The 26,142-nt window shown below is 52.3% G+C and overlaps 1 protein-coding gene across 3 annotated transcripts in view; it reads right to left on the bottom strand.

Annotated features, from left to right (window-relative positions):
- Positions 1–18,883: 18,883 nt before the first annotated feature.
- APPL1 (adaptor protein, phosphotyrosine interacting with PH domain and leucine zipper 1) overlaps positions 18,884–26,142 on the bottom strand; it is a 48,230-nt gene continuing 40,971 nt past the window's right edge. For all 3 annotated transcript variants that reach the window (XM_090021261.1, XM_090021262.1, XM_090021263.1), the window contains one exon: positions 18,884–25,603. In XM_090021261.1, the coding sequence (XP_089877387.1) occupies positions 25,454–25,603 (150 nt within the window). In that variant the 3' untranslated portion in view covers positions 18,884–25,453. The remainder of the gene's footprint in view (positions 25,604–26,142) is intronic.

Genomic DNA, 26,142 nt, shown 5'->3' with positions numbered 1-26,142 from the left:
CACCAGGTCAACCCCAGGCAAGTGAATGGGGCCTGGCCCAGGTGTTGGAGGGCACTCCTTGGAAGCTTAAGCCCGGGTGCGGGGGGCACTTGATGGAGGCTTAAGGCCCTGGAAGTTGTGCAGGTACCATGTCCGCACTCCTGGTGCTTGTTTGGGAATGAAGCCCGAGGCGGCAGCAAGTCCAGGCACCAGGTCAACCCCAGGCATGCCTAGGGGGACTTTTGGAGCCCAGGTCAACCCTCAGGCAAGCGAATGGGGCCTTGCAGCAACCAGGTCAACCCCAGGTAAAGTGAATGGGGCCTTGCAGCCACCAGGTCAACCCCCTGCAAGCGAATGGGGCCTTGCAGACACCAGGTCAACCCCATGCAAGCGAATGGGGCCTTGCAGCCACCAGGTCAACCCAAGGCAAGCGAATGGGGCCTTGCAGACACCAGGTCAACCCAATGCAAGAGAATGGGGCCTTGCAGCCACCAGGTCAACCCCAGGTAAGTGAATGGGGCCTTGCAGCCACCAGGTCAACCCCAGGCAAGTGAATGGGCCTTGCAGCCACCAGGTTAACCCAGGAAAGTGAATGGGGCCTTGCAGCCACCAGGTAACCCCAGGGAAGCGAATGGGGCCTTGCAGCCACCAGGTCAACCCCAGGCAAGCGAATGGGGCCTGGCCCAGGTGCGGGGCACTCCTTGGAAGCTTAAGCCCGGGTGTGGGGGGCACTTGATGGAGGCTTAAGACCCTGGAAGTTGTGGGTACCATGTCCGCACTCCCGGTGCTTCTTTGGGAATGAAGCCCCAGGCGGCAGCAAGTCCAGGCACCAGGTCATTCCCAGGCATCTTTAGGGGGAGTTTTGGAGCCCAGGTCAACCCAGGCTAAGCGAATGGGGCCTTGCAGTAGCCAGGTCAACCCCAGCTAAGTGAATGCGGCCTTCAAGCCACCAGGTCAACCCCCTGCAAGCCTATGGGGCCCTGCAGACACCAGGTCAACCCAGGCAAGCGAATGGGGCCTTGCAGCCACCAGGTCAACCCAATGCAAGCGAATGGGGCCTTGCAGACACCAGGTCAACCCCAGGTAAGTGAATGCGGCCTTGCAGCCACCAGGTCAACCCAAGGCAAGTGAATGGGGCCTTGCAGCCACCAGGTTAACCCCAGGAAAGTGAATGGGGCCTTCCAGCCACCAGGTAAACCACAGGCAAGCGAATGGGGCCTTGCAGCCACCAGGTCAACGCCAGGCAAGCGAATGGGGCCTGCAGCCACCAGGGTTCGGGGCACTCCTTGGAGGCTTAAGGCCGGGAATGGGGGGCACTTGATGGAGGCTTAAAACCCTGTCAGTTGTGCGGGTCCTATGTCCGCACTCCCGGTGCTTGTTTGGGAATGAAGCCCCAGGCGGCTTGCAGTCCGGGCACCACGTCAACCCCAGGCAAGCGAATGGGGCCTTGCAGCAACCAAGTCAACCCCAGGTAAGTGAATGGGGCCTTGCAGCCACCAGGTCAACCCCAGGCAAGCAAATGGGGCTTTGCAGCCACCAGGTCAACCCCATGCAAGCGAATGGGGCCTTGCAGCCACCAGGTCAAACCCCTGCAACTCTATGGGGCCTTCCAGCCACCGGGTCAACCACAGGTAAGTGAATGGGGCCTTGCAGCCACCGGTTCAACCCCAAGTAACCGAATGGGGCCTTGCAGCAACCAGATCAACCCCACTTTACATGTATTGTGCCTTGCAGCCACCAGGTCAACCCCAGGTAAGCGAATGGGGCCTTGCAGCCACCAGGTCCACCCCCTGTAAGAGAATGGGGCCTTGCAGCCACCAGGCCAACCCAATCCAAGTGAATGGGGCATTGCAGCCACCAGGTCAACCCCAGGAAAGCGAATGGGGCCTTGCAGACACCAGGTCAACCCAATCCAAGTGAATGGGGCCTTGCAGCCGCCAGGTCCACGCCAGCTAACCAAATGGGGCATTGCAGACACCAGGTCAACCCCAGGTAAGCGAATGGGGCCTTGCAGCCACCAGGTCAACCCCATGCAAGCGAAAGGGGCCTTACAGCCACCAGGTCAACCCCCTGCAACTCTATGGGGCCCTGCTGCCACCGCGTCAACCACAGGTAAGTGAATGGGGCCTTGCAGCCACCGGTTCAACCCCAAGTAACCGAATGGGGCCTTGCAGCAACCAGGTCAACCCCACTTTACGTGTATTTTGCCTTGCAGCCACCAGGTCAACCCCAGGTAAGCGAATGGGGCCTTGCAGCCACCAGGTCAACCCCCTGTAAGAGAATGGGGCCTTGCAGCCACCAGGTCAACCCAATCCAAGTGAATGGGGCATTGCAGCCACCAGGTTAACCCCAGGCAAGCGAATGAGGCCCTGCAGCCACCAGGTCAACCCCAGGCAAGCGAATGGGGCCTTGCAGCCACCAGGTCAACCCAAAAAAAGTGAATGGGGCCTTCCACCCTCCAAGTAAACCACAGGCAAGCGAATGGGGACTTGCAGCCAGCAGGTCACCCCCGCAAGCCTATGGGGTCCTGCAGACACCAGGTGAATCCCAGGCAAGCGAATGGGGCCTTGCAGCCACCAGGAAAACCCCAGGGAAGCGCATGGGGCCTTGAAAACACCACGTCATCCCAATGCAAGTGAATGGGGCCTTGCAGCCACCAGGTCAACCCCAGGTAAGTGAACGGGGCCTCGCAGCCACCAGGTCAACCCCACGCAAGCGAATGGGGCCTTGCAGCCACCAGGTCAACCCTAGGCAAGCGAATAGGGCCTTGCAGCCCACCAGGACAACCCCAGAGAACCTAATGGGGCCTTGCAGACACCAGGTCCACCCAATTCAAGCAAATGGGGCCTTGCAGCCACCAGGTCAACAACAAGTAAGTGAATGGGGCCTTGCAGCCACCAGGTCAACCCCACGCAAGCGAATGGGCGTTGCAGCAACCAGGTCAACCCCAGGCAAGTGAATGGGGCCTGGCCCAGGTGTTGGAGGGCACTCCTTGGAAGCTTAAGCCCGGGTGTGGGGGGCACTTGATGGAGGCTTAAGACCCTGGAAGTTGTGCAGGTACCATGTCCGCACTCCCGGTGCTTCTTTGGGAATGAAGCCCCAGGCGGCAGCAAGTCCAGGCACCAGGTCATTCCCAGGCATCTTTAGGGGGAGTTTTGGAGCCCAGGTCAACCTCAGGCTAGCGAAAGGGGCCTTGCAGTAGCCAGGTCAACCCCAGCTAAGTGAATGCGGCCTTCAAGCCAGCAGGTCAACCCCCTGCAAGCCTATGGGGCCCTGCAGACACCAGGTCAACTCCAGGCAAGCGAATGGGGCCTTGCAGTCACCAGGTCAACCCAATGCAAGCGAATGTGTCCTTGCAGACACCAGGTCAACCCCAGGTAAGTGAATGCGGCCTTGCAACCACCAGGTCAACCGCAGGCAAGTGAATGGGTCCTTGCAGCCACCAGGTTAACGCCAGGAAAGTGAATGGGGCCTTCCAGCCACCAGGTAAACCACAGGCAAGCGAATGGGGCCTTGCAGCCACCAGGTCAACGCCAGGCAAGCGAATGGGGCCTGGCCCAGGTGTTGCGGGGCACTCCTTGGAGGCTTAAGGCCGGGTGTGGGGGGCACTTGATGGAGGCTTAAAACCCTGTCAGTTGTGCGGGTCCTATGTCCGCACTCCCGGTGCTTGTTTGGGAATGAAGCCCCAGGCGGCAGCAAGTCCTGGCACCACGTCAACCCCAGGCAAGCGAATGGGGCCTTGCAGCCACCAAGTCAACCCCAGGTATGTGAATGCGGCCTCGCAGCCACCAGGTCAACCCCAGGCAAGCAAATGGGGCCTTGCAGCCACCAGGTCAACCCCAGGCAAGCGAATGGGGCCTTGCAGACACCACGTGAAGACCACACAAGCGAATGGGGCCTTGCAGACACCAGGTAAACCCCAGGTAAGTGAATGTGGCCTTGCACCCACTAGCTCAACCCCCTACAAGCCTATGGGGCCCTTCAGCCACCACGTGAACCCCAGGCAAGTGAATGAGGCCTTGCAGCCACCAGGTCAACCCCAGGAAACTGAAGGGGGTCTTCCAGCCACCAGGTCAACCCCAGGCAATCAATGGGGCTTGCAGCCACCAGGTGAACCCCCTGGAAGCCTATGCGGCCCTGCAGCCACCAGGTCAACCCCAGGCAAGCGAATGGGCCCTTGCAGCCACCAGGTCAAACCCCTGCAAGCCTATGGGGCCCTGCAGCCACCAGCTCAACCCAATGCCAGCAAATGGGGACTTGCAGCCACCAGGTCAACCCCACGCAAGCGAATGGGGCCTGCAAGCCACCAAGTCAACACCAGGTAAGCGAATGGGGCCTTGCAGACACCAGCCCAACCCCAGGCAAGCGAATGGGTCCTTCCAGCCACCACGTCAACCACAGGTAAGCTAATGGGGCCTTCCAGCAACCAAGTCAATACCAGGCAAGCGAATGTGCCCTTGCAGGCACCAGGTCAAACCCAGGAAAGCAAATGGGGCCTGGTGCAGGTATGGGGGCACTCCTTGGAGGATTAAGCCTGGGTTTTGGGGACACCTGATGGAGGCTTAAGCCCCTGGCGGTTCTGCCGGTCGTGCGTCAGCACTCCCGGTGCTTGATTGGGAGCGAAGCCCCGGGCGGCAGCAAGTCCGGGCACCAGGTCAACCCCAGGCATGCCTAGGGGGACTTTTGGAGCCCAGAAAAACCCCAGGCAAGCGAATGGGGCATTGCAGACACCATGTCAACCCAAGGCAAGTAAATGGGGCCTTGCTACCACCAGGTCAAGCCCAGGCAAGCGAATGGGGCCTTGCAGCCACCAGGTCAAACCCCTGCAAGCCTATGGTGCCCTGCAGCCACCAGGTCAACCACAGCTAAGCAAATAGGGCCTTGCAGCCACCAGATCAACCCCCTGGAAGGCTTTGGGACCCTGCAGCCACCAGGTCAACCCAATGCAAGCGAATGGGGCCTTGCAGCCACCAGGTCAACCCCACGCAAGCGAATGGGGCCTGGAAGCCACCAAGTCAACACCAGGTAAGCGAATAGGGCCTTGCAGCCACCGGGTCAACCCAATGCAAGCGAATGGGGCCTTGAAGCAATGAGGTCAACCCCAGGCAAGTGAATGAGGCCTTGCAACCACCAGGTTAACCCCAGGTAAGCGAATGGGGCCTGGCATCAGGTGCGGGGGGCACTCCTTGGAGGATTAAGACCGGGTGCGGGGGGCACTTGATGGAGGCTTAAGCACCTGGGGGTTCTGCGCGTCGTGCGTCAGCACTCCTGGTGTTTGTTTGGGAGCGAAGGCCTGGGCGGCAGCAAGTCCGGGCACCAGGTCAACCCCAGGCATGCCTAGGGGGACTTTTGGAGCCCAGAAAAACCCCAGGCAAGCGAATGGGGCATTACAGACACCATGTCAACCCAAGGCAAGTGAATGGGGCCTTGCTACCACCAGGTCAAGCCCAGGCAAGCGAATGGGGCCTTGCAGCCACCAGGTCAAACCCCTGCAAGCCTATGGTGCCCTGCAGCCACCAGGTCAACCACAGCTAAGCAAATAGGGCCTTGCAGCCACCAGATCAACCCCCTGGAAGGCTTTGGGACCCTGCAGCCACCAGGTCAACCCAATGCAAGCGAATGGGGCCTTGCAGCCACCAGGTCAACCCCACGCAAGCGAATGGGGCCTCGAAGCCACCAAGTCAACACCAGGTAAGCGAATAGGGCCTTGCAGCCACCGGGTCAACCCAATGCAAGCGAATGGGGCCTTGAAGCAACGAGGTCAACCCCAGGCAAGTGAATGAGGCCTTGCAGCCACCAGGTCAACCCCAGGTAAGCAAATGGGGCCTGGCATCAGGTGCGGGGGGCACTCCTTGGAGGATTAAGACCGGGTGCGGGGGGCACTTGATGGAGGCTTAAGCACCTGGGGGTTCTGCGCGTCGTGCGTCAGCACTTCTGGTGTTTGTTTGGGAGCGAAGGCCTGGGCGGCAGCAAGTCCGGGCACCAGGTCAACCCCAGGCATGCCTACGGGGACTTTTTGAGCCCAGGTCAACCCCCTTCAAGGGAATAGGGCCTTGCAGCCACCAGGTCAACCCCAGGCAAGCCTATGGGGCCCTGCAGCCACCAGACCTACCCCAGCTAAGCGAATGGGGCCTTGCAGCCACCAGGTCAACCCCAGGCAAGTGAATGCGGCCTTGCACCCACCAGGTCAACCCCCTGGAAGGCTATGAGGTCCTGAAGCCACCAGGTCACCCCAGGAAAGTTATGGGGGCTCTTTGGAGGCCGAAGCCCGGGTAGTGGGGGCACTTGATCGAGGCGTAAGCCCCTGGAGGTTGTGCGGGTTGTGCGTCAGCACTCCCTGTGCTTGTTTCGGAGTGAAGCCCCGGCTGGCAGCAAGTCCGGGCACCACGTCAAACTCAGGCATGCCTAGGGGGCCTTTTGGAGCCCAGATCAACCCCAGGCAAGCGAATGGGGCCTTGGAGCCACCAGGTCAACCCCAGCGAAGCGAATGGTACCTGGCCCAGGTGTTGGGGGGCACTCCTTGTAGGCTTAAGCCCAGGTTGGGGGGGCACTTGATGGAGGATTAAGCCCCTGGCGGTTCTGCAGGTTCTGAGTCCGCACTCCCGGTGCTTGTTCGGGAGTGAAGCCCTAGCGGCAGCAAGTCCGGGCACCAGGTGAACCCCCGGCCTTCCTACGGGGACTTTTCGAGCCCAGTTCTCCCCAGGCAATTGAATGTGGCCTTGCAGCCACCAGGTCAACCCCAGGTAAGTGAATGGGGCCTCGCAGCCACCAGGTCAAACCCCAAGTAACCGAATGGGGCCTTGCAGCAACCAGGTCAACCCCACGCAAGCGAATGGGGCCTTGCAGCCACCAGGTCAACCCCAGGCAAGTGAATAGGGCCTTGCAGTCCACCAGGACAACCCCAGGAAACCTAATGGGGCCTTGCAGACACCAGGTCCACCCAATTCAAGCAAATGGGGCCTTGCAGCCACCAGGTCAACAACAAGTAAGTGAATGGGGCCTTGCAGCCACCAGGTCAACCCCACGCAAGCGAATGGGCGTTGCAGCAACCAGGTCAACCCCAGGCAAGTGAATGGGGCCTGGCCCAGGTGTTGGAGGGCACTCCTTGGAAGCTTAAGCCCGGGTGCGGGGGGCACTTGATGGAGGCTTAAGGCCCTGGAAGTTGTGCAGGTACCATGTCCGCACTCCTGGTGCTTGTTTGGGAATGAAGCCCGAGGCGGCAGCAAGTCCAGGCACCAGGTCATTCCCAGGCATCTTTAGGGGGAGTTTTGGAGCCCAGGTCACCCTCAGGCAAGCGAAAGGGGCCTTCCAGTAACCAGGTCAACCCCAGGTAAAGTGAATGCGGCCTTCAAGCCAGCAGGTCAACCCCCTGCAAGCCTATGGGGCCCTGCAGACACCAGGTCAACCCCATGCAAGCGAATGGGGCCTTGCAGTCACCAGGTCAACCCAAGGCAAGCGAATGTGTCCTTGCAGACACCAGGTCAACCCAATGCAAGTGAATGGGGCCTTGCAGCCACCAAGTCAACCCCAGGTAAGTGAATGCGGCCTTGCAGCCACCAGGTCAACCGCAGGCAAGTGAATGGGTCCTTGCAGCCACCAGGTTAACGCCAGGAAAGTGAATGGGGCCTTCCAGCCACCAGGTAAACCACAGGCAAGCGAATGGGGCCTTGCAGCCACCAGGTCAACGCCAGGCAAGCGAATGGGGCCTGGCCCAGGTGTTGCGGGGCACTCCTTGGAGGCTTAAGGCCGGGTGTGGGGGGCACTTGATGGAGGCTTAAAACCCTGTCAGTTGTGCGGGTCCTATGTCCGCACTCCCGGTGCTTGTTTGGGAATGAAGCCCCAGGCGGCAGCAAGTCCGGGCACCACGTCAACCCCAGGCAAGCGAATGGGGCCTTGCAGCCACCAGGTCAATCCCAGGCAAGCGAATGGGGCCTTCCAGACACCAGGTCATCCCAATGCAAGTGAATGGGGCCTTGCAGCCACCAAGTCAACCCCAGGTATGTGAATGCGGCCTCGCAGCCACCAGGTCAACCCCAGGCAAGCAAATGGGGCCTTGCAGCCACCAGGTCAACCCCAGGCAAGCAAATGGGGCCTTGCAGCCACCAGGTCAACCCCAGGCAAGCGAATGGGGACTTGCAGACACCACATGAAGACCAGACAAGCGAATGGGGCCTTGCAGCCACCAGGTAAACCCCAGGTAAGTGAATGGGGCCTTGCACCAACCAGGCCAACCCCCTACAAGCCTATGGGGCCCTTCAGCCACCACGTGAACCCCAGGCAAGTGAATGAGGCCTTGCAGCCACCAGGTCATCCCCAGGAAACTGAAGGGGGCCTTGCAGCCCCCAGGTCAACCCCAGGCAATCAATGGGGCTTGCAGCCACCAGGTGAACCCCCTGGAAGCCTATGGGGCCCTGCAGCCACCTGGTCAACCCCAGGCAAGCGAATGGGGCCTTGCAGCCACCAGGTCAACCCCTGCAAGCCTATGGGGCCCTGCAGCCACCAGGTCAACCGCAGGTAAACGAATGGGGCCTCGCAGCCACCAGGTCAACCTAATGCAAGCGAATGGGGCCTTGCAGCCACCAGGTCAACCCAGGTAATTGAATGGAGCCTTGCAGCCACCAGCTCAACCCTAGCTACTTCAATGGGCCTTCCAGGCACGAGGTCGACCCCAGGCAAGCGAATGGGGCCTTGCTGCCACCAGGTAAACCCCAGGAAAGTGAATGGGGCCCTGCAGCCACCAGGTCAACCCCCTGCAAGCCTATGGGTGCCTGCAGCCGCCAGGTCAACCGCAGGCAAGCGAATGGGGCCTTGCAGCCACCAGGTTAACGCCAGGAAAGTGAATGGGGCCTTCCAGCCACCAGGTAAACCACAGGCAAGCGAATGGGGCCTTGTAGCCACCAGGTCAACCCCAGGCAAGCGAATGGGGCCTGGCCCAGGGGTTGGGGGGCACGCCTTGGAGGCTTAAGGCCGGGTGTGGGGGGCACTTGATGGAGGCTTAAAACTCTGGCAGTTGTGCGGGTCCTACGTCCGCACTCCCGGTGCTTGTTTGGGAATGAAGCCCCAGGCGACAGCAAGTCCGGGCACCAGCTCAAGCCCAGACAAGCCAATGGGGTCTTGCAGCCACCAGGTCAACCCCATGCAAGCGAATGGGGCCTTGCAGGCACCAGGTCATCCCAATGCAAGTGAATAGGGCCTTGCAGCCACCAAGTCAACCCCAAGTAAGTGAATGCAGCCTCGCAGCCACCAGGTCAACCCCAGGCAAGCAAATGGGGCCGTGCAGCCACCAGGTCAACCCCAGGCAACCGAATGAGGCCTGGCCCAAGTGTTGGGGGGCACTCCTTGGAGGCTTAAGCCCGGGTCGGGGGGGCACTTGATGGAGCATTAAGACCCTTGCACTTGTGCGGGTCCTATATCCGCACTCCCGCTGCTTGTTTAGGAATGAAGCCCCGAGCGGCAGCAAGTCCGGGCACCAGGTCAACTCCAGGCACATTTAGGGTGAGTTTTGGAGCCCAGGTCAACCCCAGGCAAGCGAACGGGGCCTTGCAGAAACCACGTCAAGACCATACAAGCGAATGGGGCCTTGCAGCCACCAGGTCAACCCCAGGTAAGGAAATGGGGCCTTGCAGCCACCAGGTCAACCCGAGGCAAGCGAATGCGGCCCTGCAGCCACCAGGTAAACCCCAGGCAAGTGGATGGGGCCTTGCAGCCACCAGGGCAACACCAGGCAAGCGAATGGGGTCTTCAAGCCACCAAGTCAACACCAGGTAAGATAATGGGGCCTTGCAGCCACGAGGTCAACCCCAGGCAAGCGAATGCGGCCTTCCACCCACCACGTCAACCCCAGGAAAGCAAATGGGGCCTGGCTCAGGTATGGGGGCACTCCTTGGAGGCTGAAGCCCAGGTAGTGGGGGCACTTGATGGAGGCTTAATCCCCTGGCAGTTCTGCCAGTCGTGCTTCAGCACTCCCGGTGCTTGTTTGGGAGCGAACCCCGGGCGGCAGCAAGTCTGGGCACCAGGTCAACCCCACGCACCCCTAAGGGGACTTTTGGAGCCCAGACCAACCCCAGGCAAGCGAATCGGGCGTTGCAGACCCCAGCTCAACCCAACGCAAGCGAATGGGCCCTTGCAACGACCAGGCCAAGCCCAGGCAAGCAAATGGGGCCTTGCAGCCACCAGGTCAAACCCCTGCAAGCCTATAGCGCTCTGCAGCCACCAGGTCAACACCAGGTAAGAAAATCAGGCCTTGCATCCACCAGCTCAACCCCCGGGGAGGCTATGGGGCCCTTCAGCCACCAGGTCAAACCCAGGTAAGCGAATGGGGCCTTGCAGCCACCAGGTCAACCCCAGGCAAGCGAATGGGCCCTTGCAGCCACCAGGTCAAACCCCTGCAAGCCTATGGGGCCCTGCAGCCACCAGCTCAACCCAATGCCAGCAAATGGGGACTTGCAGCCACCAGGTCAACCCCACGCAAGCGAATGGGGCCTGCAAGCCACCAAGTCAACACCAGGTAAGCGAATGGGGCCTTGCAGACACCAGCCCAACCCCAGGCAAGCGAATGGGTCCTTCCAGCCACCACGTCAACCACAGGTAAGCTAATGGGGCCTTGCAGCGACCAAGTCAACCCCAGGCAAGCGAATGTGCCCTTGCAGGCACCAGGTCAAACCCAGGAAAGCAAATGGGGCCTGGTGCAGGTATGGGGGCACTCCTTGGAGGCTTAAGCCCGAGTATTGGGGGCACTTGATGGAGGCTTAAGCCCCTGGCGGTTCTGCCAGTCGTGCGTCAGCACTCCCGGTGCTTGTTTGGGAGCGAAGCCCCGGGCGGCAGCAAGTCCGGGCACCAGGTCAACCCCAGGCATGCCTAGGGGGACTTTTGGAGCCCAGAAAAACCCCAGGCAAGCGAATGGGGCATTGCAGACACCATGTCAACCCAAGGCAAGTGAATGGGGCCTTGCTACCACCAGGTCAAGCCCAGGCAAGCGAATGGGGCCTTGCAGCCACCAGGTCAAACCCCTGCAAGCCTATGGTGCCCTGCAGCCACCAGGTCAACCACAGCTAAGCAAATAGGGCCTTGCAGCCACCAGATCAACCCCCTGGAAGGCTATGAGACCCGGCAGCCACCAGGTCAACCCAATGCAAGCGAATGGGGCCTTGCAGCCACCAGGTCAACCCCAGGCAACCGAATGAGGCCTGGCCCAAGTCTTGTGGGGCACTCCTTGGAGGCTTAAGCCCGGGTCAGGGGGGCACTTGATGGAGCATTAAGACCCTGGCACTTCTGCGGGTCCTATATCCGCACTCCCGGTGCTTGTTTAGGAATGAAACCCCGAGCAGCAGCAAGTCCGGGCACCAGGTCAACCCCAGGCACATTTAGAGTGAGTTTTGGAGCCCAGGTCAACCGCAGGCAAGCGAATGGGGCCTTGCAGACACCACGTCAATCCCATACAAGCTAATGGGGCCTTGCAGCCACCAGGTAAACCCCAGACAAGCAAATGGGGCCTTGCAGGCACCAGGTCAACCCCAGGTATGATAAGGGGGCCTTGCAGCCACCACGTCAACCCCAGGCAAGCATTTGGGGCCCTGCATCCACCAGGTCTACCCCAGGCAAGCGAATGGGGCCTTGCAGCCACCAGGTCAACCCCAGGGAAGTGAATGGGGCCTTGCAGCCACCAGGGCAACCCCAGGAAGGTGAATCGTACCTTGCGGCCACCAGTTCAAACCCCTTCAAGCCTGTAGGGCCCTGCAGCCAGCAAGTCAACCGCAGGCAAGAGAATGGGGCCTTGCAGCCAGCACGTCAACCACACGAAGGTGAATGGGGCCTTGCAGCCACCAAGTCAACCCCCTGCAAGCCTATGGGGCCCTGCAGCCACCAGGTGAACCGCAGGTAAGCGAATGCGGCCTTGCAGCCACCAGCTCAAACCCCTGCAAGCCTATAGGGCCCTGTAGCCACCAGGTCAACTGCGGGCAAGTGAATGGGGCCTTCCAGACACCAGGTCAACCACAGGCAAGCGAATGGGGCCTTGCAGGCACCAGGTCAACCCCAGGTAAGCAAATGGGGCCTTGCAGCCACCAGGTCTACCCCAGGTAAGAGAATGGGGCCTTGCAGCCACCAGGTCAACCCCAGTTAAGCGAATGGGGCCTTGCAGCCACCAGGTTAACCCCAGGAAAGCGAATGGGGCCTTGCAGCCACCAGGTCAACCCCAGGCCAGCGAATGGGGCCTGGCCCAGGCGGCGGGGGCACTCCTTGGAGGCTTAAGCCCGGGTGCCGGGGGCACTTGATGGAGCCTAAAGCCCCTAGTGGTTGTGGGGGTACTGCGTCCCCTCTCCCGGTGCTTGTTTGGGAGTGAAGCCCCAGGTGGCAGCAAGTCCGGGCACCAGGTCAAACCCAGGCATGCCTACGAGGACTTTTCGAGCCCAGACTAACACCAGGCAAGCGAATAGGGCCTTCAGGTCACCAGGTCAACCCCAGGTGGCGAATGGGGCCTTGCAGCCACGAGGTCAAACCCCTACAAGGCTATGGGGCCCTGCAGCCCCCAGGTCTACCCCAGGTAAGCGAATGGGGCCTTGCAGCCATCAGGTCAAGCCCATGTCATCGACTGGGGCCTTGCAGCCACCAGGTCAACCCCAGGTAAGCGAATGGGGCTTTGCATCCACCAGGTCAATCCGAGGCAAGTGAATGGGGACTTGCAGCCACCAGGTCAACCCCAGGCATGCCTAGGGGTACTTTTGGAACTCAGACTAACCCAAGGCAAGCGAATGGGGCTCTGCAGCCACCAGGTCAACCCCAGGGAAGCGAAAGGGGCCTTGCAGCCACCAGGTCAACCCCTGCAAGCCTATGCGGCCCTGCAGACACCAGGTCAACCCCAGGCATGCCTAGGGGTACTTTTGGAGCTCAGACTAACCCAAGGCAAGCGAATGGGGCCTTGCAGCGACCAGGTCAACCCCACTTAAGTGAATGGGGCCTTGCACCCACCAGCTGAAACCCCTGCAAGCCTATAGGGCCCTGCAGCCACCAGGTCAACCGCAGCCAAGTCAATAGGGTTTGAAGCCACCAGGTCAAGCCCAGGAAAGCAAATGGGGCCTGGCCCAGGTGCCGGGGGCTCTCCTTGGAGGATTAAGCCCAGGTGCGGGGGGCACTTGATGGAGGCTTAAGCCCCTGGCAGTTGTGCGCGTCCTGCGTCCACACTCCCGGTGCTTGTTTGGGAGGAAAGCCCCGGGAGGCAGCAAGTCCGGGCACCAGGTCAACCTCAGGCATGCCTAGGGGGACTTTGGGAGCCCAAGTCAACCCCAGGCAAGCGAATGGGGCCTGGCATCCACCAGGTCAACCCCAGGTAAGCGAATGGGGCCTTGCAGCCACCAGGTCAACCCAATGCAAGCGAATGGGGCCTTGCAGCCACCAGGTCAACCCAATGCAAGCGAATGGGGCCTTGCATCCACCAGGTCAACCCCAGGCAAGCGAATGGGGCCTTGAAGCCACCAAGTCAACACCAGGTAAGCGAATGGGCCCTTGCAGCCACCAAGTCAACTCCAGGTTAGCGAAGGGGGCCTTGCAGCCACCAGGTCAACCCCAGGCAAGCGAATGGAGCCTTGCAGCAACCAGGTTAACCCCAGGCAAGCCTATGGGGCCCTGCAGCCACCAGGTCTACCCCAGGTAAGCAGATGGGACCTTGCAGCCACCAGGTCAACCCCAGGTAAGCGAATGGGGCTTTGCAGCCACCAGGTCAACTCCAGGTAAGCGAATGGGGCTTTGCAGCCACCAGGTCAACTCCAGGTAAGCGAATGGGGCCTTGCAGCCACCAGGTCAACCCCAGGCAAAGGAATGGGGCTTTGCAGACACCAGGTCATCCCCAGGTAAGCGAATGGGGCCTTGCAGCCACCAGGTCAACCCCAGGTAGGCGAATGGGGCTTTCAGCCACCAGGTCAACCCCAGGTAAGAGAATGGGACCTTGCACCCACCAGGTCAACCCTAGGCAAGCGTATGGGGCCTGGCCCAGGTGGCGGGGGCACTCCTTGGAGGCTTAAGCCCGGGTTAGGGGGGCACTTCATGGAGGCTTAAGCCCCTGGCAGTTGTGCGGGTCCTGTGTCCGCACTCCCAATGCTTGTTTGGAAGTGAAGCCTAGGGCAGCAGCAAGTCCGGGCTCCAGGTCAACCCCAGGCATCCCTAGGGGGACTTCTGGAGCCCAGGTCAACCCCAGGCAAGTGAATGGTGCCTTGCAGCCACCAGGTCAACCCCAGGCAAGTGAATGGGGCCTTCCAGGCACCAGGTCAACCCCAGTCAAGCGAATGGGGCCTTGCAGCCACCAGGTCAACCCCAGGCAAACGAATGGGGCCTTGCAGCCACCAGGTCAACCCCAGGCAAGCGAATGTGGCCTGGCCCAGGTATGGGGGCACTCTTTGGAGGCTTAAGCCCAGGCAGGCGGGGCACTTGATGGAGGCTTAAGCCACTGGAGGTTGTGCGGGTCATGCGTCCGCACTTCCAGTGCTTCTTTGGGAGTGAAGCCCCAGGCGGCAGCAACTCCGGGCACCAGGTCAACCCCAGGCATGCCTAGGGGGACTTTTGGAGCCCAGACCAACCCCAGGCAAGCGAATGGGGCCTTGCAGCCACCCGGTCAACCCCATGCAAGTGAATGGGGCCTTGCAGCCACCCGGTCAATTCCAGGTAAGTGAATGGGGCCTTGCAGCCACCAGTTCAACCCCCTGCAAGCCTATGGGGCCCTGCAGCCACCAGGTCAACCCCAGGCATGCCTAGGGGGACTTTTGGAGCCCAGGTCAACCGCAGGCAAGCGAATGGGGCCTTGCAGCCACCAGGTCAACCCCAGGCAAGCGAACAGTTTTCTAACCAGTTTAAACCGTTTCCTAACCAGTTTAAAGCAGTTTTCTAACCAGTTGAAACCGGTCTAGACCAGTTTTAACTGGTTTCCTAACAAGTTTGAACCCGTTTAAACCAGTCTAAACCAGTTTAAACCGGTTTCCTAACTAGTTTAAACCGGTCTAAACCAGTTGAACCTGGTTTCCTAACCAGTTTTAACCGTTTTAAACCGGTCTAAACCAGTTTAAAGCAGTTTTCTAACCAGTTGAAACCGGTCTAGACCAGTTTTAACTGGTTTCCTAACAAGTTTGAACCCGTTTAAACCAGTCTAAACCAGTTTAAACCGGTTTCCTAACTAGTTTAAGCCAGTCTAAACCAGTTGAACCTGGTTTCCTAACCAGTTTTAACAGTTTTCAACCGGTCTAAACCAGTTTAAAGCAGTTTACTAACCAGTTGAAACCGGTCTAAACCAGTTTTAACCAGTTTCCTAACAAGTTTGAACCCGTTTAAACCAGTCTAAGCCAGTGTAAACCGGTTTCCTAACTAGTTTAAACCTGTCTAAACCAGTTTAAACCGTTTTCCTAACCAGTTTAAACCGCTTTAAACCGGTCTAAACCAGTTTAAAGCAGTTTCCTAACCAGTTTTAACCGGTCTAAACCAGTTTTAACCGGTTTCCTAACAAGTTGGAACCCGTTGAAACCAGTCTAAACCAGTGTAAACTAGTTTCCTAACTAGTTTAAACCGGTTTAAACCGTTTAGACCGGTTTCCTAAGCAGTTTAAACCTGTTTAAACCAGTCTAAACCAGTTTAAAGCAGTTTACTAACCAGTTGAAACCAGTCTAAACCAGTTTTAACCGGTTTCCTAACAAGTTTGAACCCGTTTAAACCAGTCTAAGCCAGTGTAAACCGGTTTCCTAACTAGTTTAAACCTGTCTAAACCAGTTTAAACCGTTTTCCTAACCAGTTTAAACCGCTTTAAACCGGTCTAAACCAGTTTAAAGCAGTTTCCTAACCAGTTTTAACCGGTCTAAACCAGTTTTAACCGGTTTCCTAACAAGTTGGAACCCGTTTAAACCAGTCTAAACCAGTGTAAACCAGTTTCCTAAGTAGTTTAAACCGGTCTAAACCGTTTAAACCGGTTTCCTAAGCAGTTTAAACCGGTTTAAACCAGTCTAAACCAGTTTAAAGCAGTTTACTAACCAGTTGAAACCAGTCTAAACCAGTTTTAACCGGTTTCCTAACAAGTTTGAAACCGTTTAAACCAGTCTAAACCAGTTGAAACAAACCATCTTTTACCGGTTTCCTAACAAGTTTAAACCGGTTTAAACCAGTCTAAACCAGTTTAAACCGGTTACCTAACCAGTTTAAACCGGTCTAAACCAGTTTAAAGCAGTTTACTAACCAGTTGAAACCTGTCTAAACCATCTTTAACCGGTTTCCTAACAAGTTTGAACCCGTTTAAACCAGTCTAAACCAGTTTAAACCGGTTTCCTAACTAGTTTAAACCGGTCTAAACCAGTTGAACCTGGTTTCCTAACCAGTTTTAACCGTTTTAAACTGGTCTAAACCAGTTTAAAGCAGTTTACTAACCAGTTGAAACCGGTCTAAACCAGTTTTAACCGGTTTCCTAACAAGTTTGAACCCATTTAAACCAGTATAAACCATTTAAACCGGTTTAAATGAGTCAAAACCAGTTTAAACTGGTTTAAACAGGATTCCTAACCAGTCTAAACCAGTTTAAAGCAGTCTAAACCAGTTTAAAGCAGTCTACTAACCAGTTGAAACCAGTCTGAACCAGTTCAAACCAGTTTCCTAACCAGTTTAAACCGGTCTAAACCAGTTTAAACCAGTTTAAACCAGTTTACTAACTAGTTGAAACCGGTCTAAACCAGATTTAACCGGTTTCCTAACAAGTTTAAACCAGTTTAAACCAGTCTAAACCAGTTTAAACCGGTTTCTTATCTCGTTTAAACCAGTCTAAACCAGTTTAACCCGGTCTAAACCAGTTTAAACCGGTTTCCTAACCAGTTTAACCCGGTCTAAACCAGTTTAAACCAGTTTAAAGCAGTTTACTAACCAGTTGAAACCGGTCTAAACCAGATTTAACCGGTTTCCTAACAAGTTTGAACCCATTTAAACCAGTATAAACCAGTTTAAACCAGTTTAAATGAGTCAAAACCAGTTTAACCTGGTTTAAACAGGATTCCTAACCAGTTTAAACCGGTTAAACCAGTCTAAACCAGTTTAAAGCAGTTTACTAACCAGTTGAAACCAGTCTGAACCAGTTCAAACCAGTTTCCTAACCAGTTTAAACCGGTCTAAACCAGTTTAAACCAGTTTAAAGCAGTTTACTAACCAGTTGAAACCGGTCTAAACCAGATTTAACCGGTTTCCTAACAAGTTTGAACCAGTCTAAACCACTTTAAACCGGTTTCTTATCTAGTTTAAACCGGTTTCCTAACCAGTTTAACCCGGTCTAAACCAGTTTAACCAAGTTTAAACCGGTTTCCTAACAACCAGTTTAACCACTTTAACCAAGCATTGCCTTCTGATCGCTAACCTAAACCTGTTCGCCATCAGCTTATTACCATTGTGCCTCATCACCCCAGGTGGTGCTGGGGAGAAAAGGACTCTACCTATTTGCTGTTGCTTTCCCCTGCTGAGTTTGTCGGTCCAGCGGTCTCTCCTCATAGGGCCTGTCCTGCTGCCCTCTCACAAGAGAGAGTGCCCCTCCTCTAAACCCTCTCCAGGCTGGCCACATCCCTTTTGATGTGCTGGACACAGTACGCCAATCGCAGCCTGACCAAAGTTGCATAGAGGGAGAGTATCACCTCTCTGGACCGGCTTAAAATGTACCTTGGGATGCATGACAAGGTATGGCCGACCTTGCTGGCTGCAGTCTGGCACTGGCAGCTCACGTTCATTTTGGAGCCAATAATGTGTGTTAAGGCAGAACAGGATGAAAAGAGCAGGGATGGTACCGTGATTGAGAACTCAAGAGAAAGGTCACAGTCACTGACCAGCTACAGATGTCACTATCAGAGCAGTCTTTCCCTCCCTCTCAGCCTTTTCCACATATGGATAGAGAGCTGCGTCCCCCTCCTTGTTCTCAGTTCCTGTTTCCTGCGAGTCTTCCGAATTGATTCGTATCTTTTAACGGGTCTCCCAATTTAATTCTGAGTCGAAGATGCGGCTGCCGAATCTGGCCGAATCGCCTCTGAATTGAATTGGCTACCGAAGCTTTGCACAGCCCTACTGTGCAGTGCCAGCCCCTGCCCCACTGTCTCCCACACTGTGGGGGTTGCGCTCTGCCCCCCCCCCCCACTTCCCTTCCCCCCAACAGACTTCCTGGCTGGATGCTGCTCTCCAAGCTTTGGGACTCCATGTGGCATTTTATTGGTGATATTATTGGCCACATCAGCCAAAAGAAATGCTGACTGGCGATCATATTGTATCGGCACCACTAAAAGGAAAATTGACATTGAGATCAGTGCCCCTCTAGATTCTAGTGCTCAGAGGTCAGGGCTCGTAGGCTCAGCGGGAAATACTGGCAGGATTCTCAGGGAGCCAGATTGTATGCAGGGTAAGAAAACCTACCTGTTTTTTTTGTTCTGTCTTTAAACTTGATTGTAAGTTTTTGTTGAATTCCTTTCTCCTATATAATAAATCATGTTGTTGTTCTGTTTCCTTACTAATGGCCTGAGGTAAAGCATGTTCTCAGGGCAAGTGGTATGCCAGATTAGCCCATGCTATAGAAAGAGAGACCTAAAATTCTTTCACAACTGAAGGAGAAACTATCTGGAGCTGGTAAAGAGTCTATTGCAGCAATTGCGAGGCCTCGTAGCATGTCAGTGGATCAAGTTATCCCAGGGAAAACCTTGGTCAGCAGGATAGCAGGGGAAGAAACTTGGGGCGCTAGGGATAGCCCGTGGATGGGTTTGCGATTACCACTATGCAGTAGATTATGAAGCTGTGCTTTAACAGAGTGCATTACCTCTAAATACATTTACAAATGCTGAGAACTTGCACAGGTAGGAAAAATATTCAACATAGCCCAGAAGAAACTAGTGGATGTATAAGAATGAGTGGTTCACTAACCCAATGGGCATTAAGAGTATTTATTTGTTCATAATCAAGTTTATGTTCAAGTTAGTATAGCTTTTTATTTTTACATGCATCTGTATCACTTAAGTTACATAATTCAAAAGTCTGTTTTTCTCCAGAAAACAAATCCACAAACCTTATCAGATACAGCTTTGGCTACTGTGTTATAAGCCACTGCCTCACATGGGGTCTAATCAAGTAATGACCAAAACTAGTGAAGCACACGGGAAATGTGTGTCAGTCTCTGCATTAATGGGTCTGAATCTACTGGGTTGTACTGATTTAAGCTTCTGTACACATGAATTCTGATGGGTAATGTAGCCAGAGTTCTTTAGAAAGTGCTACACACTCATGTGACAAAACCAAACAAGGTGTGCATTGAAACAGCCAGCAACTATAACAAAACAACTCACCTTTAGCCTTCAGTCCTTTTCACAAACATAAAATCAGCATTGTTCTTGGCCTTTTTAAGTACAGTAAATTTCCTTGACTATACCTGGGGAGCATTCCTGAATTACTGACATAAAACTGAAAGTACATTTTGACAACATACAGCTACTACAATCTGTGAAATTACGGTATGCTTCATGGACAGCAAGCACGTTTTTAGAAGTCGGTATTAGAAAAAAGCTTATATTTTAAAACAAATCTTACTGAACTAGTTACTGTACAAAGCCAACTTCCAACTGAACCTATAATCATGTTAACAGACGCCCAGGTCAATATATCTGTTTCCGTGTTTTAAACACAACTATGACGCAAATATTTAGGGAAGAAGTTATAGAACCCTTAAATATGCCAAAATTACTTACAGTTCACTAGAGCAGGATCAACCCAGTACATTATTACAAGAATTCGACCTAGCCACCACATTACAAGTCACCTGAATAGACTATATAAAATTCCTGGTTTGCATGTGAACGCCATTGTGGAATACCAGTTCATTCATAATGGGAAACTGACTGACTCGTTCATGCCAACTTAGATAGCACTGTAATCGGAAGAAAGTTAACTTATTGCTTGATAAAGGAACTTGGGGATTCGTTCTGATTAACAAGAAAGAAGAAATCTGTAAAAAGAGCAAAGGTAAAACAGAGTAAGGCAGGTCAGTGTCCCTCTTCTGAATTCACTCAACAGTTTCAAGGGCTTTTTTTCTCTTGAACTAAGCCGAGATGAACAGAACTAAACTAAGCAGGCCACGAACAGAAAAGCCTTTCTTTTTGTTTTTTGATTGGGTGTCAATGATCAACTCATTTGTAATCATGTTGCTTTTCTTTAAAAAAAAAAAAAAAAGAAAGGTGTAGCTCCCTTTTTGCTTGCCCAAATTTTCAGGAGGTTTGTGATGCCAAGAGATGAAGGGACATAAAAAATTAAAAGCCACACTGAAAGTTTTGATATGAATCCATCAACTGATGCACGAGTGAAGGGTTTAAACTACTTGTCTGTCAGGAGAGGGAATTTTTGCTTAATTTTGAATATTTAAGATTCTCCTCCCAAACATTTAACCATACTTGCCTGGTCAGTTTTTGCTGAAACTCTGAACTGTCAATTCAGTTTGTAAAACTTTTATCTTAAACTGCATGCAGCACCAAATGCAGATTATGTGGATGGTCAGAGGAGACCCAAGCAGGGTGCAGGGCCTGGGGCAAATCATCCCACGCGAGGCCCCGCCCCGAGTCCGATCCCAGACCTGAAGAAGCTGCCACCACCATCAGCACCGGGGGGGGCGGGGGGCGGGTAGCGAGCAGCTGGACGTGGAGATGCCACTCCACCCAGCTCCATGCCGCCACTACTCTGCCCAGCTCTGTGGGCCCCCCCCCCAAAGCACAGGGCCCTGAATAGTCACCCCAATTCGCCATCTCCAGGCAAATGGTCCTGTGTATAGTATATCAAGAGTGCCTCCACTAAAAAGTCCAACTGTTTCTGGAGTTACTGGTGAATTGGATCCATGTCACTGGGCATAATTTGATTCATTTCTATTGCTGAATACATGAGACAAACTGTTTTATGGCTCCTGACTAAGATTCAGTTCCAGGCCTTAGGAAGTAAATACTATAATACACTATGCATAGCTTGTCCTGATCAATCTTCTACTTAGAACTGAAGTGCTTAAAGAAAAACTGGTTATGGCCATGAAGGAAATGTCCAGGTATTATACATATTATAATATCATGCATTTTAGCTTTATAAGCACTTAACCTACATGTTTGTTATGCAGTTTCTACATGTATTAATCGGTGTATTTTTAACTTTAAGCTTCTGAATATTAAGTTAGTGTTAATTCTAATATTTACCTCTTTGGTAAACAAGATATTCACCTCAACAGGAGCGAGGTGTATATAGTTTAATAAACATACTTTCTAATTAACCAAAAATATGTGGTAATATCTATTAAGATGCAATGTATCAATTTAAGAATGAGTTCTAGACATCATTGCTGACATAAAACAAATGTGTTAAAAGCCACCTAAAAAACCTAAAAAATCTTTCCAGGGAACTTTCCAAAAAGTAAACCTGTTGGATTTAGATGTTGTAGAACAGTAGATTGAGCTGCTGCATTTATGACGTCCATTGGTGTGTTAATAAAAAGCAGAAGGATGGGCGTGTAGAGTGTTGGAAAAATAAACAATATTAGAAGTGCACATGCACTTTTACAGTAATCCAACAACCATGGTCAAAGACTAACAAAGTCCTGCCAAAACAGCTCTGAGAAAAACATGAAATCTATATAGTATAGTAAATATTTGTATTTAAGGCTACTATACAAGTCTTAAAACCAACACTTTTTTTGTTGGTTTTAAGACTCTTCTCTCAAGACTCTTCACTCAGACAGCAATCAATTACGGTTACTTAAACGTTAAGAAAAATATTTGCAAGAGCAACACTTTCTCCACTGACTGCTTCGCTAATTTTACAGAACAAAGGGCTATTAAAACTTCTGCATCGTTGTATACAGGGAAAACCATATGCACAGAAGGTAATCTAAAAATCTAGTTTGAAACTAGCAACTATACTGTATATAAGCAATGGCCCCGCTGCAAAAACTGTTATATCATGCACTGGCCAGCACGGTGCATCCTGAACTAGCAATTGATCCAGCAAGGGCAGATTTCCTTGTGGAAAGCTTAGGCCCTATAGTATGCCCCAGGCTAGTGGTTACTGGGTCTGCTACAGAATTACGTTACCAGCACGCTACATACACTGTCTCGCACACATTGCTGAGTAAAGTCTGTTCCAAAGGGCTACTGTGCCATAGGCTGTATAACAGGTAAATAGTAATGCAGCCTCCAGAGAAGTGAGAACAGAGCCTGGGTGAAAGTCAGGTGGCGCCAATACATTAATCTGCTTTCAGCAGGTGGTAGCAGTTCTCCACCATGGAGCTGGTTCTTTGTACCAGCAAATGTCTACTGATAGTTCTTCATTTGTGCATTTCCTACCAAGGTGCACCCCAATAGGCTTACTATTTTTGCCTGCCTAATACCTACAGATACATGCAACCTGTGTCCCTCCCTGACCCAGTTCATCGAGATTCATGATGCGAAAAGAAACTGTGTTTTTTTAGTTGCCATAATGACAAATTAAACATGAATGAAGGGGACACAGAAAATAGAGACTCCTGGACAAAATTAGCATGTGCCCCATTGGAGAAGTTTTATGCAGTAAGTTGAACTGCCCCCTCTATACTGAACTAGTTCAGCACAGTTCAAGGTATTTCACCCACTAATACTGCAAACTCAGTTTTCCTAATCTCTGCTCTTCTGACTACTCTCCACTGGTTCATCTTTTAACATCTTTGGACAGGCCATCCACTAGTTCTGCCTCCTTCACTCTCCTGGATCTCCTTAAAGCCTTTTTAGCCCCCTCTAAACTCCTGAAGCTATTTCCAAGTTTCAGGACCTCTCCTCATTCATCCATCACACATTTCCCTTCTCAAAAGGATCACCTTCTTCATTCAATACACTCCTTATGACACACTTCCACATCAACTTTCACGTCAAATGGATTGTAGTGACCAAAAGTGTCTTTTAGAATGGTAGAAATGAGATACTCCTGTGCTCTCCAGCACAAAGAACCATCTATACTGCTGCTAGTGGACGAACTTGCAAAACTTATAAACAAATGGAACGTCCAGCTACATTTGAAAAATCAATGTATCATAGTCAGTTTTAGGTACTCATTTTTCCTTCTTTTTCTTGTTTAAATCTATAACATATTTCTAGTTAAGGTAGTTTATCAAGAGGTAAGCTATCTATTAAGAGAAAAAAAAATCCCAACTGTGAATTATCCTTTCAATAAAATGGATGAAATAAAAATAAGGGGAATTTAGTCTATCAAGAAAACCTCTTGGCAGATCTCTTACTTTGTGGAACTATCTCCTACATGAAGTCAGCCAATACATTAAGTAACCTGCACTGGTCATGCAACAGAAACTAAACAGGTAATTTTGTATTTTTCTGTACCTTTTTGGAGCATTTATTTGTATTTTTAACATGTAGAAGATAAAGAGTGAGATGTAATAAGCTTGAAGTGGGTTGTCATCCCGTCTGAAAGAAGAAAAGAATGCTGTTGAGAGAAAGAGAGGTCACTGACAAAGATGAGTGAGAAATTTAAGTCAGTACAAGTGTGGAGACCCCACCACTAACATTCCTGGAGTCGTGCTGCCTTTCACAAGTCTAGATTCACGCACCTAGAGGGAAAAAATAGCTTATGCTATTTGTGTCTCCATCTTGGCAAATTGGCATTCTAAAGCCCTTGGAATGTTAGTATGCAGTAAATTGTCCACAGAATAAAAACAACACTGAGAACAGTAAGGAAGCAGTAGAACTGTAAGCAGTAGAACTATTTTGAAAAGAAGCTCCCCAGGTTGCATGGAAGAAGCAGGATTAGTGTTCTCTCTGCTGCCCTTTAACATTTTTTCAAAATATATTTCATGCAGTTATGCGGAAAGCCTTTCACCTGCTTTCCAGAAACTTTAGTTAATAGGTTGCATGTTCTCTTCAAACCACTGGTTCAACCTCAAATATTCTCCTAACACCAACATACAAAACCTTTGGGGTTCAATTTTTTTTATAAATACAAGTCCCTGATAACCATAACTAGTTTAAAGATGTAAATACCAATTAAATAAATATTCATATTCATTTAACTTTTTGTAAATGCAACACGTTAAACAATTAATTGGTCAGGCATCAATGGGCACAGCAGTGTTGGGCTCCAGTCAGTGGCTCTGTAAAGTCGCGGGGGGGGGGGGTGTTTAGGCCAAGGCTGGCGCCTAACCTGCTATGGAGGAGGGTCTGTACCCACCCACCCTTAGCAGTAAGGGAAGCCGGGACAAAGCAGCCCCACCAGGCGAGGCAGACAGCATAGCCCAGGAAGCCCCGGGGGTGGTAGGGAGGGCAGCAGCCAGTGAGAGACTTGCAGCCACCAGTGCAGAGCTTTCTGTGGCCAGCTGCAGCAGTGCAGGAGGACACTGGGGGGGAAGAGGCAGGCAGCAGTCAACAAAGGGATTTACCAGCCTGTTGCAGGTGCAGGTGTGCTGCAAAGGAGGAAGCAGACAATCCCTCCTCTCCCCTGTCCTCCTCCCACTCCTCCCTCCCGCTGCATAGCCTAGGTATTAGGCAGTATAATTAGTCAGCCCCTTCCTCTTCCTCACTCCTCTCCCCCTCCTTCCCTCTCCATAGCTTAGCTTTTAGGTATTAGCTTTCCCCCCACTCCAGCCTGCCCTGCCACCTTCCAGTTCTTGCTGGGACACCACAGGGTTTCTCTTCCCCCACTTTCCTCCCACATTGTGCCCAGCCCCAGTCATAACTGGTAACTAATCATTTAACCATTCACATCCCTAAACTAGTTCCATAAGAAAAAATTAAAATGCGGCTCTTGCATTTCAAGGAGGTCCACACTATACCTTCCATCTTGCTGTGAAAATTCCCCAGGCACTAGGAATTATCCAGGTTTAATTTGAGTAAACTGCTTTTGTCATTTAAGCAACTGTCCTGAAATTGCTCAGTAGAAAACCAGGAGAGTACCATCCAGTGCACAAAAATTAAAATCCCTTTCCCGTAAGTCTAGAACTATTGCACGTTTGACTGGTGTTAAGGGGGCTATTATTTTTTACTAACTCCAGAAACAATCCTCTGCAACAAGTTAGATATTGAAGAGTGCTGTTTTAGTTTAAAGCCCACTTCTGTTTCCAGCAAAGTGTTCTATATACAGCAATTCAACGAAGAGTGTATTGTTGAAGTCCAATCAAAAGATTAATTTTTTGCTTCAAAGCAGTCAGTTGCACCACCAGGCATGAAAAAAAGTTTTGATATTAAAAGTCTTGAAAAGATAACAAATACGACAGTACTGCCATGCTTCCTTCTAACATATGGAAGAAGGAATATTCTTACATTAACAGGCAAAGTAAATTAACATATAAAGAAAACGCAAAGCATAAATTGGATCCACCTATTAAGTCTCTATTTAATAAGCAGACACTCCCAGCTCTATTTTTGCTTCTTCTGTAACTTGTGCCATTTCACCACAGGTATGTCCAAAGATTCTAATTTTAATAAAACAAGTAACCTCAGGCTTCAGACTCCCTCTTTTTCTTTCCTTCTTCTCCCAAATCACTGTCTTCTGACTGGCTACTACTAAGGACTACAAATTGTCCCTCGCCACTGCTTTGAGTGGGTCTGCTGGAAGCAGCTATCAATCGACTTTGTTCTTCCAAGTCCTAATTTGAGAAGAGAACAGGGAAAGAAGAAATAAAAATAACATTCATCTCATAATTTTCCACAATGAAAACAGGATACTGGTACTGTACAAACCTAAGATGTGTTTAATGCCAAGCAAAGGCAATTTGATCAGTGAACTGTTTCTAGAGCAGACTCTGAAGGACTTTTTAGAAACTGAAATAGAAAAATCTTTTTGGTGGTTGTTACTATGTGAAACAGCCGGCAAAAGCATCTATTTTACTCTAGTAAGCCAAGGGCATCAGATGCATCCTTCTTCGTGTACTGGCTCTGGATACAGTGATGGTGGTGGGCCAAATGGCAGTGGTGTAGCAGTTAATACTGCTGTTTGCCCCCTGGTTGCCAGTATGCATCCCCAATGGGGCTCCATGCCCTGGATTTTGATGGGTTGACCCACCACTGAATCCCCAGCCCTCCTATAAGACCCTCTGGGCAGAGGGCAGGGTTCTGTAGGCCATATTTCATGACCCTAAATGAAGCCATGCCTTTATATCCCAGGCAAACTTCAACTTAGAACCAA

This window comes from Crocodylus siamensis, chromosome 11, assembly GCF_052110815.1.
Source record: "Crocodylus siamensis isolate JL-2025a chromosome 11, ASM5211081v1, whole genome shotgun sequence".
Lineage (NCBI taxonomy): Eukaryota > Metazoa > Chordata > Crocodylia > Crocodylidae > Crocodylus > Crocodylus siamensis.
The sequence above is the reverse complement of the archived record's forward strand: the minus strand, read 5'-3'. Positions and strand labels throughout refer to the sequence as shown.